The sequence below is a fragment of the Phaethon aethereus genome, assembly GCF_964289735.1.
Source record: "Phaethon aethereus genome assembly, chromosome: 8".
NCBI classification, from domain to species: Eukaryota; Metazoa; Chordata; class Aves; order Phaethontiformes; family Phaethontidae; genus Phaethon; species Phaethon aethereus.
In genome coordinates this window covers 11,730,519-11,743,973 of record NC_138584.1, presented here as the reverse complement: position 1 = coordinate 11,743,973, position 13,455 = coordinate 11,730,519, and the positions used below count along the sequence as shown (strand labels likewise).

Genomic DNA, 13,455 nt, shown 5'->3' with positions numbered 1-13,455 from the left:
AGCAGTTTAATGAGAGAAACATGAACATAGTTTTAGTCTCCCCGTGAAACAGAAAGGACTACATACTCATAGCACAATACTGTCTTATGTTAATGTAGTTGTCACAACACTGAAACAGAACAGAATCACAAATCATTCAATTCTTTTCCTGAGAATGAGATTTTTTTTTTTCCCCCAACAAATCCTCTGGTGTACATTATCAAAATAGCCACAGATTTAGGGGAGGCTTCAAGTTTGTAGTTTTTTTTTTTTTTTTTTCAGAACAGTGCTATCTTAAAAGCAAATTATAAGAGAAACAAACACTGAAACGGAATAGTGTTCTATAAAATAATCAAACACTGTTTTGAAATAAAACGCAGCCCTTTATAACTAATACTGAAAGATGCCTAGAGTTTCTTTTTGTAAATGGTCATATTCTAAATTTATTGAAATGTTATTTAGGCTTTTTTGCAATATGTGTTTAAAATCATTAAGTGTCGCAAGACATGATCTGTTAGATCGTGTCAAGAAAACAATTTATTAAGACACACTGAAAATTCTTCTCAGATGTCTACTCCCTAGAAAACTGATTTAAGCCTGAGCTGGAAGATCTGAAGGCAGGAAGAACAGACAGTGGCCTGCATCTTAAAATCAATGGGAATTAGATACACGACTCCTGAAAGATTTGTGACTTAGTGAATTCTGTGATTCTTCTGAATATTTTTAGTGTTCTGTCAGGCAAACATCAGGGATCTAGTTCCGAATGTTTCACAAGTTCCTATTCCTACCTTGGAGAAGCAGCACCCGACCATGTGCTTGCTCTTCATCTGGAACAATGCAAAATAATGCACATTTGCTTCAACTGTTTCAGAGGTCTACCAAATCTTTTCACTTTGCATTTTAATGGTATTATGAACATGCACACGGTCAGTCATTACATCTCAGATCGTAACTTACTGAAACAGGAGTAATTGCATCACCTAACTATACCCTGAGTTGTAAAAGAATTCATTTGAAGGAAACTTCAAGCAGCTCAAAGGTTTTTCCTTTACTGTTTAGCAAATCAGTATTGAAAAATAATTATAAATATTCAGGGGAATGAATATTGATTTTGTTACAGCACACAATAAGGATCTTGCAGAAGAGATCCATTCAGCTGTTCTTCAGTGACATACAACTTATCATTTAGTCTTTACTATAAGTCAGTATGCAAAGTTCAATGGTATTGAGAATATTAAGAAGTATTCCTTTAGTGAAAGAAAAAATATTTCAAGACAAGCACAAATACAAACATATAAGGCAACAGATATAAAAAAAAATGTAGTTTGAGTCGCTAAAGAGGAACATTCAGTGCTTCAGTGTATCTAATCAAAATACAGAGCAAATATACTCTATATGTTGTATTCGCACATACAAATCTCCACACAAGTCAAACATTTCCATAACCACTCATAATTATTCACCTACGTGATAATCTTCTGCACTCCTAAACACGGTGTTTACATTCCAGTTGGACATGATAATAGAACTTGGTGTCCAGTTTTAAGTTCTAAGAGTCTTGTTGGCAATTAGAAATCTATTTCCTATAGGCAGTAAAGATGAAGTGCAAGTTTATCATAATCGTTTGAAGCAGATTTTTTCCCCATCTACTATGCCTTGGTGGGTAAAAGTTTCTTAGGAGTTACTGGTCTCTTGGTTTGCCACAAATGGCTGTGAATGGTAATTGCATCAACACTGGCAGACAACGTTTTAGCAGGTATGTGGCTAAATTGCTTCCTGTCAGAGTTGTATTTATACAGTCCCTCTATCATTTTCTTTGTGATAGATTTGGGACCTATTCCCGTTAATTTATTGATTTCTTCAGTGTCAGGGCAGTATGTATACAGAGATCTGAACTGGCAGCCTGAATCCCGGAACAAGATTAAGAAATTATTGGCATCAGATTTTTCCATTTCCTTTAAAAGAAAGAAAGAAAGAAAGAAAGAGATTCACAATATGAATTTTGGATTGCAGTTAGAAAACATTCAAAATCATTGGACTGTCACTTTGAGTTTGTTTTCTACCACAGCTAAAACTTACGTCTAACTCTGTCCACTAAAAGATGTTATTGTCAATCTTTAGAATTTGCTAAGCTTTACCCATCTGAATTTTGATAAGGTAGTTATTTAGACAGTTTCAGCTATACTTGTTTAGACGTGTTCCTCAAGAACAGACATCCTAACAAGTTTTTTGTAGACCAAATGCAAATTCTTTGATCAGTTTCATCAAGCAGGTCTAATAGTTGCAAGTTTGGGAACAGGAAATTTAGCTATGTCTAGATGGGCCTGAAAGATCCTCCAGTGCTAAAATGGGGTTTCAGGCATCCCGAAGTCCGTTCAAGTTTGGTCAAACCATAGTGTCAGTTGAGGGGATTAAGCAAAGGTTCTTTATTAGCTGAAATCTTCAAATTCCTATTCCACCCAACACAACTTCTACAGGACACGTGCCCTGAACCTGTACAGCTTCTACCAAGTGACATACGCTGCATCCTAGAGTTAAGTATGACCTTTTTACAGTTGTTCTTTCCTGGGATTTCTGGGGGTTATTATGCTCCCAGTTACTTGAACTGAAAGAGTGTGTCTGGATTTCTCACTTCTTACTTCCAAAAAGTAGCTGGAAAGACAGAGAAGGCAGCATCTAAACATGAATGCAGAATTATGAAGAGAAGAAAGGGCAAGAAATACTGTTGTGTAATGTATTCCAGAAAAGGAATTAAATCCAGATTCCAAGTACCTGTGTTCTTTGATCCATTTAAATCTGTCAAATTTGTCATAGTTGGTAAAAGGAACAGTCCCATTTCTCTCAACCCTCAGACTCCGTGTTATTCCTCTTGCATGGAAATACACTTGTCCCTGAATTCTCACCCTTAAAATATTTGTGCATCTTCAGAAAGGTTTATACTAGCATAAGAGAAAAGGCTGGAAGGCACCTTTCTGTAGTAGAAAGTCCTGAATTTTCCCTACTGCTTGGAAACTGGAGAAAAGCCTAGAAGGGATGTATTTCAGTTCTTTCTGTTCATGAGAGCTGTGCTTTAGTTCTAAAGGTCCCAATCCGAGGATTCGTATGTCTAAGACGGGTAGTTTTCATGTTAGGGAAAACAAGTTTGTGAGCAAATTATAGAAGTCTACATATTGAAGTTTCCTCATTAAACAAGTAGTAACATATTAATTAACATGTCAATTCAGCTTCCTGGGCTGCATGTACAATGTGACAGCTATTGTTCTACAATACTAGAGAACCTTTCTCTCTGCACAGGAAGCAAGTCACAGAAGTTATTCAAGCCTTTCACTAAGAACTGGCATAACCTCAGAAGATTCCTTTCGGTATCTGCATTTATACTTGGAGTGTCTTCCTAATGTCCGACTTCGGATTGACTTAGGTGTTTATGCTTTTTAGGGAAAAATACCCTTACCTCCAGTATCTTTTTCTTTTGACCTTCATTTACTTTTCCAGCCAAGCAGCAATGTGCCAGTGCATTCTGAATTATATACTTATTAGATTTAGCACTAGGTTCTTTGAAGAGCTTTGGTCCTATGGAGGAGGAAGGACAAATCAGCCAAGTTCATCAATAAGCCAACACAGAGTTACTTTAAATGCTGTGAAGAACTTCTGGTACGGATCTTTTGCATCCATAAAAACACAAATTCAGGAACAAAATAGAATTAGGCTAAAGACCACAAATTTCACAAACAAATAAAATGTCATTTCTCAACTGTTACTGAATTTACTTACAAATACGTCTTTCATTATTAAGTCAATATAATTGGCACTCTTGGTAAATATATTTTCTCTCAGGGGACCTTTTCTATGAACAACAAAACGTTTTGCATTTTCTAACTGAAGTTTCAGTTGTCCAGGAGGGAGGAAATTCTTTTTCTTCATCTACAGCTGTGATTTCAAGGGTGAGGGTATAACAATGAAGCTGATGCGGTACTTAGAGTAACTGTAGCCTGTCCACCTTGGAATTGCAGAAATGTTTTACCCAAAAGTAGCGATAAAGATCTGGCCTGACTCTTGTCAGGTTATTCTGTCTGTAAAAAGACTTTGATTCATCTGGTTGAAGGAGAATCTCCTCTGTTTTTATTTCTGAAATATATGTGTACTTGTATAAAGACCATTTAAAAAACCACCAACATGTAAGTACCAATTCTGAGTCTTAAAAAGGAACATAATATACAAGCAATTACCAATTAAATTTAAGATTATCTCTCAGTTTGTCTATGCTTTGGGAAAAAAGCCAATAATCAACACAAAAAAGCTGTATGAAATCTGACTGACAGAGTGAATATATTAAAACATGTGAAAAAAGCTTTCTGTTCAGTTCCTAGGAACGGTATTTTCCTTCATTTAAAAATAAGCTCTAGATAATAATCATTACAAGATGATCTTCAGCACTATGGGTCTTCATGAGAAAACTCAGCAAGACCACCCAGACGAAGTCTCGTTACCCCTCCTGTAATTTAATTTGACACGCATGTGGCAAAAACTGACAGATATTTAATGATTTAAAAATAGGTAAGTACTTTCAGATTTTCAGGATGAACACTTTGCTTTCCCAGACTGTAGTAATTTCAGTGGAAAGGAGATAAGATTATTTTTAAAACAAACATTTTCCAGCACAGACAGCTATGCAGGCCCATCAATCAAACCTGATCTCCCTAAAAGTTTATCAAAAATATCTAATGCTATTTTACTCTTTACCAAAGCGGTAGTAGGTGGGCAAAAATGGAGTTTTTAGTAATTCTGATGGTGCTAGGTCTTTGCAATATCATGTGCTGTATATTTGGAGAAAAGGAATGAAAATACCATTATTATTTGATTCCTAATATAATAAAGAATTAGAAGTCAGATTGCTGTTTATTAAAAACTTTACAAAGGATCTGTTTGGAAACAAAGGGTGCAGAATATTTAGATTCACATTACTAAGCAGGTTTTTTCCTGTTGCAATTTGGTTTTTGCTTTTTATAACTCTATTCTAAATTGAACTTAAATTCCAACTCTTCTTGCCTTGCTAGAGAGACTACTCAAGTGCACATTGATCTGTGAGCCCATTTGTTGTTCTGATCCTAACCGCAGTTTATTCTGGTTATCACAAATGCTACTTAGTCAGTACTTTTATTTTTGATTTAAATTTTAACCTTGTATTATTACCATCTACTTTAAAGGTGGTGCAAGTAATATTTCTATGAAAGCGTCCTCAATCAAGTTTTAGGAAACCAAATAAAGAAAACTGAAAACTTTTCATGCATAGAACCACTAATAGCCAGGTACTTCTCTGAATATTGTTGTCACTGACCTGTGTATTCTGTAGCAGAGGCAACTGAAGAAGTTGTAGATGCGTTTTCCCAATCTTTTTCTCCATTACGACTACCACAGCGACTTGGAGATAAGAATCCTTCCACAGACTCAGACCTAAACATAAATTTTAAAATCTATTAAAAAAATTATGATGTTCAGCAAAAAAGCCTTCTTATGTGAAAGGAAGGCAAAGTGTATTAAGGTAGAACACAATTGAGTTGTAGACTATAAACCTAAATGCACAGTACTTACAGAAGAAATTAATGGATAACTGAGTTCATGTTCTGTATAAAGTATTTTGAATGATGCAAAAAGTTGGTGTTTAGTCAAGATGGATGTTAGTAACTTTTTGGGCTACATCTGAGGGACAGAAACCTAACATACTTTAGGCTGTGGAACATCATTACTAAGTGAGAATTCAGGTTACTTTTACATTGGTACTAGCAAAACATTGTTATCTCATGTAGCAAACAAACCAGTTCTTGATAGAATGATGAATGTGAAGTAAAAATTTAGCTATTTTATACCTATTGTTACAACGATTGTCAATGGGAACTGCTGTATTTAAGATAGCAAAACAATTTCCTTTCTAATTTTTGTTTTCACAAGAGGTAACTTCTCTGCTGTAATTCTTCAGGCTGTGTCTGCACTCCAAAATGAAGAATTTTGCATTTAAAGGTCTAAGCAAGATGGCAATGTTTTCTTAAAATTATTACAAGATAGTTAAAGTTTTTGGTTTTTTTTGTTATGGCTACTGCAAAAGCCAGTCAAATTTTCAGCTTGGAATGAAAGCTTTTCTAAGTGAGAAGAACGGCACTACTAGCATAATAAAAATAAAATAAAATAAAAAAAAAGTGGCATTATTATAACATTTATCTGCACACTAACTTCCAGTGAAATCAATAGATGAAAATTCAATTTATAATATATCCTACACCTTTTGTGATTAGCACCTGCATGAAGGAGATCTCAAAGGTATCACTGAAATTCACTCAGTGTGATCATCAAAAAGCAATTCTGATGCAAGGAAAAGGTGAAAGTATGAGTCTGGAAAGATACCAAAAGTAACTCTGTTACTTTCAGCAATTTGTGCTGTATTTTATCATATTTGAAAAGTCTCAACCCCCTAAATCAAAGCCAAAGCCAGAGGAAGATGTACTGTTCATTACAAGGATAGCACAGCACTGTACAACTAAAATTACATAGATAGGGGTAGTCCCCTGTAAAGTCTGTGTAGATAAGCTACATCAAACCTTTTCTAATAGCTAATATAGCTGTAAGAACTCCCTCTCTCAATTAAACCTCATCATTTCTAAGAGATGACAAGAGATGTTAGGATACTTGGATGACTTTAATAAAGTTTCTTATGTAATAACCAAAAAGTCAGTTCTCAAGACACCAAGGAAATCGAAAAGTCAACTGAAACCAGCTGCTGGCATGTCAAGAGTTGATGAGTAATGCATAGTAGCCATGCAAACACGACATGCGATATGGTAACATGTAGTACTCCTTATCAAACCCCTTCTCCTAGTTTGCCTTTCTTCCCTATTTCTTTTCTAGACAAAAAAATAGTATTTCTCTGAATATAATTCAGTTGTTACACAGAAATAATAATTTCCCTCTGAAATAATATAGATTTTGCATATAAAGTAAACAATTTCCTGTTATTTTTATCTCTCTCCATTTAAATCTCAGGTGATTTTTAATGCAAAATAAATTCTGGTTTTGGAAAAGGCTTAAGTCCTAGTGAACATTGAATACTTCCCTATACGACTAAGGGGAAAAAAAAACAGAAAAGAAGATTCTATGTTAAAAATAGAAAAGAAGCTATGTAAGTTGCTCGTAGCATACAGGTTTAATAAAATATCCACAAGTTCAGACTTAAATAAAAGCAGGTGCATTAAAGAGGCTGTGTGTACAGCATTTTGTTTTGACCTCATTTATAGCTGCCCAACTGGTTTACTTGGTAAAATTTGTGAAACAAATGATCATGGCTTGGTTCTCTAATGCCTGACAGTGGAAACTATCAACGTCTCAAATCAAGAAAACATACTTGTTCTTGGAGTACGCAATATATACACGACCTCTTTAAAATTCATGCTAGTTTTACATAGCTGATTATCAAAGTTTATTAAATGAAACTGTTATTTTTAGCTTTACCTTGGTGTTCTCTTGCCTGACTGCACACTCTCATTGTCCCCTGTATTCAGCGATGCCAATGAAAGACTAGATACTGAAAAAACACGATAAAGCTGTGAACCTGGATAAAAACAAAGTTAAGGCTTATAAACTTATGCAAGTAGTAGAGTCTGTTCATTAGATGCAACACCAGCATCAGAAAGTCGGCAAGAGACTATATATGAGACTCTTACACCCATACATGATATACCTGCATGCATATGTGGTGCACTTCATCTAAACACTTGCTGACACCCAGCCATTTGCAGCCACCTGGGATGGTCTTAGACTAGGCATTAATGTGGAGCATGGACATGGGAATACTGGTGCTATGCAAATCAAAGAATGCAATCAAAGTTAATAAGTTCTCATGAAAGAGAGCTTAAGAGACTTAATTTAAAGCTTGGGATGCATTCTCTGAAGGTGTTAAGGGAATACTTTAAGTTACACTGGAAGATGGAGGGAAGCAGCTGGAGAAAATGCAGCAGAGTAACAAGGCTATACGATGCTATAAGAAAAAGGATGACTGAGCAGCCTGGTTAGTTTTTTCCTAATTGTAAATCAGCATTACTTTTTACAAACATTACTGCAATTATGTGATATCTAAAAGAATGCTAAATTGTCCCACATGATTAGTGTTGCTATGTTCATAACTACACATGCAGTAGGCGAATGAAACAGGGAAAAACATGAAATCCAAAAATAATTTGTTTATTTTAATTTTATCTCTATTAAGCGGGAGTTTAGGTACTCTTACTTTATAATCACCATTTTATTTATCACTCTCTTATCTCCCAACTTTTATTCATTCTTAGCTCTACAGGTGCAAGAAGAGATTAGTGAAGAATACACGGGTGTGTATGAAACTTGCAACAGACATCGGTGCTTCCACTGGGTTTTCATACAGCTAACGTTTTTATTTGTTGATATATGCATGCATGCATAGCAGGTAAGTGACATTAATACTTTAATTTCTTTTAGCAAATTTTGCTTTCCAGTTTGGTCACGTGCAGCTTCAATTTAGCACAAGACACTCATAAATGCACGTGCTTGTTAGTACCATAAAACAAGCTGGTGTTTTAGCATGAACAGACTCTTTTTCCACATGAACATTTGTTACCTGGTGGACCTTTGATTGGTGTCTTAGGTGATTCAATATGATCTCTATGAATAGATTTTGGACGTGGCTTTTTTTGTTTGATTGAGAGGGAACGTGGCTTTATGACGGTATCCATTTCTTCCATGAGCTTTAGTTGTTTCCTTCTCATATATTCCTGCTTAATAAATTCTCGCCGTGCTCGTTCATCTTCCTTCTTCTGACGTTCTTCTTCTGTTTTGCGTCTAAAAAAATTATCAAATAAATCAGCAGCAGAAACTTTCCAAATTAACAGTTTTAGCTAGCACAGAGAGGACAACAAAGGCAGCAGATGTTTGGAACGTCAGAGTTATCAGACATCAGTACGAAGAACTTGGTTTTTTACAATTGTCAGACAGTTTAAACTTTTTGGGATACTGTTACTAGTAAAATCAAGACCATGTTTATCCACTTAACTGCTGTAACAGAGTGACTATTGTGCATTTGTGCAGAAAGAAGTCCAAAGTTATACACTCTCCCTCAGAATACAAAGTGCAAGGCAGGTAGTGCTCTGAGGAGCTTCACTCAGGCCAGCAGTGCTCCTCCGTTGAGTCTGAGCTACAGATTGATGCCACCTGCTGATTTTGCAGGACCAGCTGGCACGTGTCTTCAGCTGGGCTCCTCAGCACATCTGGCTCTAGGATTAAATACCTTGGAATATGAAGATGCAATTCTTTGACGTGGAAGTTACACTTTTAACTAAACCAGACATTTTTACATTCACCATTACTGATCACTGGAACGAGGACATGTAGTTTTACCTTGTCTCTTCCTTCTTATGTTCCAGTTCTGCTTCCAGCTGCTGCTTTCGAAGCAGAGTCTCTCTTTCCCTTCTCAAACGCTTCTCCAGTAATGCTGCTCGTTTCATTGCCATATCATTTTCTGCCTTTTGATCATCCTAGCAGCAACAGTATTTGAAGGAAAAGGACCCAAAAATATTAACATCTCTGAATTCAGCAGCTGATTTTGCCAAGTCATTAGACACTTAATTCTGTACACTGGGTTGCAATATCCTAACATACTTTTGCAGTATTTGAAAGAAGTTTATTTTAGAAGATTTTTCTTAAGACTACTAAAGACTTTTCATAAAGGAATTTTTCCTTCCTCAGTCAAACATAAAAATCAACACTGATATAAGAAAGCTTGCTAAGTGAAAAATTTTAGTTTAGAGTCAGATCCCACACTGCATAAAACTTCTGTCTTCAGCTTCAGAGAATTATATATATATGGAGATGAAGGTAATTTATCACAACACGCAGTAACTATGCAGCATATATAAGGAACCTCTGCTGACCAAGCCAGGTGTTTTGTTAGAACTGAGGAATGCTTCCAGACAAGCAAGGTACATCTCACATATGTGATACAAGATTTTGGGGTATTCCAAGGTGTAAATTCAAAATCTTGACAGCCTTAAACGTCTAGACCACTCTCTTACAATGTGCATTATAGTTAAAAGCCTATCTGAATCTAACTCTTTAATAAGACAACTGGGAGTGCTCTCACATACCAACTTCAGAAGGGAGTCTCTCCCTCCCAGTCGAGAGAGGGAAAAAGGCTCTCAGAAGTACAACTCAGAGACATTCCATATTTTAAAAAAATGCAGGCTGTTAGGTACTTCAAAAACTTTTAGTTAAATTTGGAGGCGGGATGGGGAAGTAAGGGCGAGATGGGAGCATGTTTAATTAAGGTCACCAAAGCTTATGTTAAAAATTAATCTACATTCAGCACGCATCTTCCTCACCAAAAATTCCAAGCACTCTTCCACAACTATGAGTGGAAAGGGATACTATGGCATGCTCAGAACTGCAGTATGGTAGAATCTCACCACTTTTATGATGCCAAATTAATCACCAAGTGCAAAAGATATGCTTGTACATTTAGACTTGCAGAACCATCTGCTTTGACTTCCATGGAAAGTCATCATTGAAATCCGTATCTGAATTAAGAAGTTCCCTTTCAAAGGAAGCTTAATAGCAGACATACACATCCACTAGTTCTCTTACCTTAAAAAAGAATCCACAACACACTTTCTGGTCATCCTCAAACTGTTCTCTATCACTCTCACCTTCATATTTCTCAACAGATACTTCATTTTTTTCTGGTGGCTTCAAATCTGATAGGGAAACTTCAATTAAGTTAGCTGTTTTGGGAGTTGGTGTTGGTAAAATCGGTTGGCTTAGCTGATCTTCATTTGGGGTGAGGCAGACCGTTTCTGTGACAGGCTGAGATAATACTTCAGAAACATTAGATTCAATAGGCTTAATCTCCTTTTCCTCCAACTTCTGTTCACACTGTTTCAGCAATTGTGGTCCTCCTCCTTTTGCTACCTCTTCCATAGGCTTGACTTCCTTCAAAAGACTTCCCCTTAACTGAGGTTCACCTATATGTTCACCATCATCTCCAAAGCAAACAAATGATCTAGTCTGAATAGGAACCTGACTTGGAGAAAACCTCCTCAAACGGGGAAGGCTATCCACAGACCGTGGGGCAGTCAAGGTACGATTTAGAGGTGTTATTTTTAGTTCATTTGGCCTAGGAGTCCTTTGCATTTTAATGTGGAAAGAGGCATTCTTCCTGTTGGAAGACTGTGGAGATTGATGTGTAGAGCGAGGAGATTCCTGTGAGAAAGGTGCAATGGGAGATGGAGTTCCCATCTGCCTTGATGAAGACTTAAAGTCCCTAATCTGCTTCTGAGGAGAAGGCTGAGGAGGAGAAATAACCCAAGCCTGTTGCTCTCTCATCTGCATCAACATCTCCTGTTGAAGGGATAGACGTTGCATTTCTTGTTGTAGAAAGTGTAAGGAAGAGTTTAGTTTTTCAATAGATTTTGTATATTCTAAGATATCTCCTTCATTAAGATTTTCTTCTGAGGGGCTTGCTAAATTCCATTGCTTTTCAGCATCCACAGAAGTAGCAGGAGATTTTAACCATTTGCCATGAGAATTTTCAGGGGTTTCTTTTATTAGTTCTGAAGTCTTAGTTTGTTCATCTGATTTTTGAGTTTCTTTTTCTTTCAACTGATTACTGTCAGTGAATACCTTCTCATCTTCAGCCCCTGCTGCTTCTTCTCGGAGAGGTGATACTCCATCACCTTTCTTTTTCACAACATTAAGAAATGCTGTTCTTCCCATTTTTTGCCGCTGCTTTGTGAATGCTGCTTCAACTTTCTTCTTCTGTGCTTCAATGGCTCGCCTCTTTTCCTCTAGCTTCATCCGAAGATGTACCATTTCAGAAGCCAGTAACTGTGTAGTGTCTCTTCCCTGAGGAACAGATGCCTCCTCAGGAATATGAGTCCAAGCAACCACATGAGGGATGTTCAGCTCAGAACCTTCTGGTGTGGTTTTCTGAGAACTGCTTCCACTGCTTCTACTATCTGCGTGATTCAACTTCCGGAATTTCTGCTCTGCAAAGCTGGTCATTTTAACCCCTGAACTTGAAGAAGCACTGCTGCCTGCCTGTGATCTAGTACTTACTGAGCTGGGACATGGACTTAATTGATCTCTGTGATTGCTAGCTCGCATGTCATATTCCTGGAGAAATTTAGATGGTTCTTCCATGTCAGAGTCCATGCTTACAGTATAATCTCTCAAAGAAGAATCCTCATCCATTGTCTCTGGAATATCTTCTGAAGGGACATGTATTCCGGTATCTACTTCTGTATTGTCAGTCACAGGACTTAGAGCACCTTTGGAGTCTGTAATTATGTCAGGCGTAGACTGATTTGGTTTAACGTTTGAATTCAAGATGCTCATTTCCTGATTGTGAAGAAAGAACCCATTTGTAATTTGGTCTGATTGGGTAACTCTGGGAGATTTTTCAGTGTCATGAATTATCTGCAAAGCCTCTTCAATGGTTGGTGTCTCAATCTGATTGCCAAAATCATCCAGAACTGCCCTGTTTTGCAGAGCTCCATTTGGAAACCTGTAGTGGCTGCTCTCATTGGCATTTTTTTGATTAGTGTTAAAAGACTGATTGGCCTTTGTGTCTTTATAAGCTATCATGTCGTTCTCCTCTTCAATATCTTGATTTTCCTCTTCTCCATTTACTGGTTTGAAGGACAGATTTTTTCTAATATGTTTTGGCATGCGGTTGATGTTTACTGTAAGGCCTTCATTGCTCACAGACCTAGTAATTCCTCTGTTTGAAGTAGGTACTGGAATGCTTTTTTCTTTGTCAAAAGAAATGTCAAATGAAACTCCATGTAATGATGACCTAATAGAGATTAGAATAAAGGAAATAACTGCGCAACTCATGGTTAATAATAATGAAATAGTCACATTTGGTTTTAAAATTATTTTAAGATTGTAGTATTAAAGGCACTGTTAGGTGTACTGTATTTTGCTTAGCTTCAAATATAATATAATATTAGTATATACATACATATTTGTATATTAAATAAGATATAAACATAAAAAATTAAAAAGCACAATAAAATCGAATATGACAAGATTTTCTTCAGAGAAAGCCAATGCTTTTTATTACTTTGGAATAAATTCTGGGCATTTTAGGAATATAGGAATTGCCATAGTAGATTAGAAGAAAAGTGTGAAGAGAGACACAATTTACACTTTACTGAATAACCCACCACTCTTATCATTTTTAACTTTAGTTTACACCCTACAGATTTAAGAGTTTATGACCGATCTAACTGAAAAACAAAACATTCAGCCTGATTGTTCCTACTATTCACAAAATAATGCAAGTTTAAATACTATTGAGCTCATTAGCCATGTTACTCTTACCATTTTTAGTTGATTGCGATAAGTAAATGTGAACATATTTAATGCCAACAATTACAGTATCTCAGTTATACCCCATTTCAACAT

At 36.3% G+C, this 13,455-nt stretch overlaps 1 protein-coding gene across 1 annotated transcript in view; it reads right to left on the bottom strand.

Annotated features, from left to right (window-relative positions):
- Positions 1–1,364: 1,364 nt before the first annotated feature.
- Positions 1,365–13,455, bottom strand: part of CAMSAP2 (calmodulin regulated spectrin associated protein family member 2) — an 87,915-nt gene continuing 75,824 nt past the window's right edge. The window contains exons 12-18 of the mRNA XM_082002751.1: positions 10,633–12,841; positions 9,391–9,527; positions 8,615–8,835; positions 7,477–7,549; positions 5,315–5,430; positions 3,431–3,549; positions 1,365–1,934 (exon numbers count right to left, since the gene is read on the bottom strand). Coding sequence (XP_081858877.1) covers positions 1,629–1,934; positions 3,431–3,549; positions 5,315–5,430; positions 7,477–7,549; positions 8,615–8,835; positions 9,391–9,527; positions 10,633–12,841 — 3,181 coding nt within the window. The 3' untranslated portion in view covers positions 1,365–1,628. The remainder of the gene's footprint in view (positions 1,935–3,430; positions 3,550–5,314; positions 5,431–7,476; positions 7,550–8,614; positions 8,836–9,390; positions 9,528–10,632; positions 12,842–13,455) is intronic.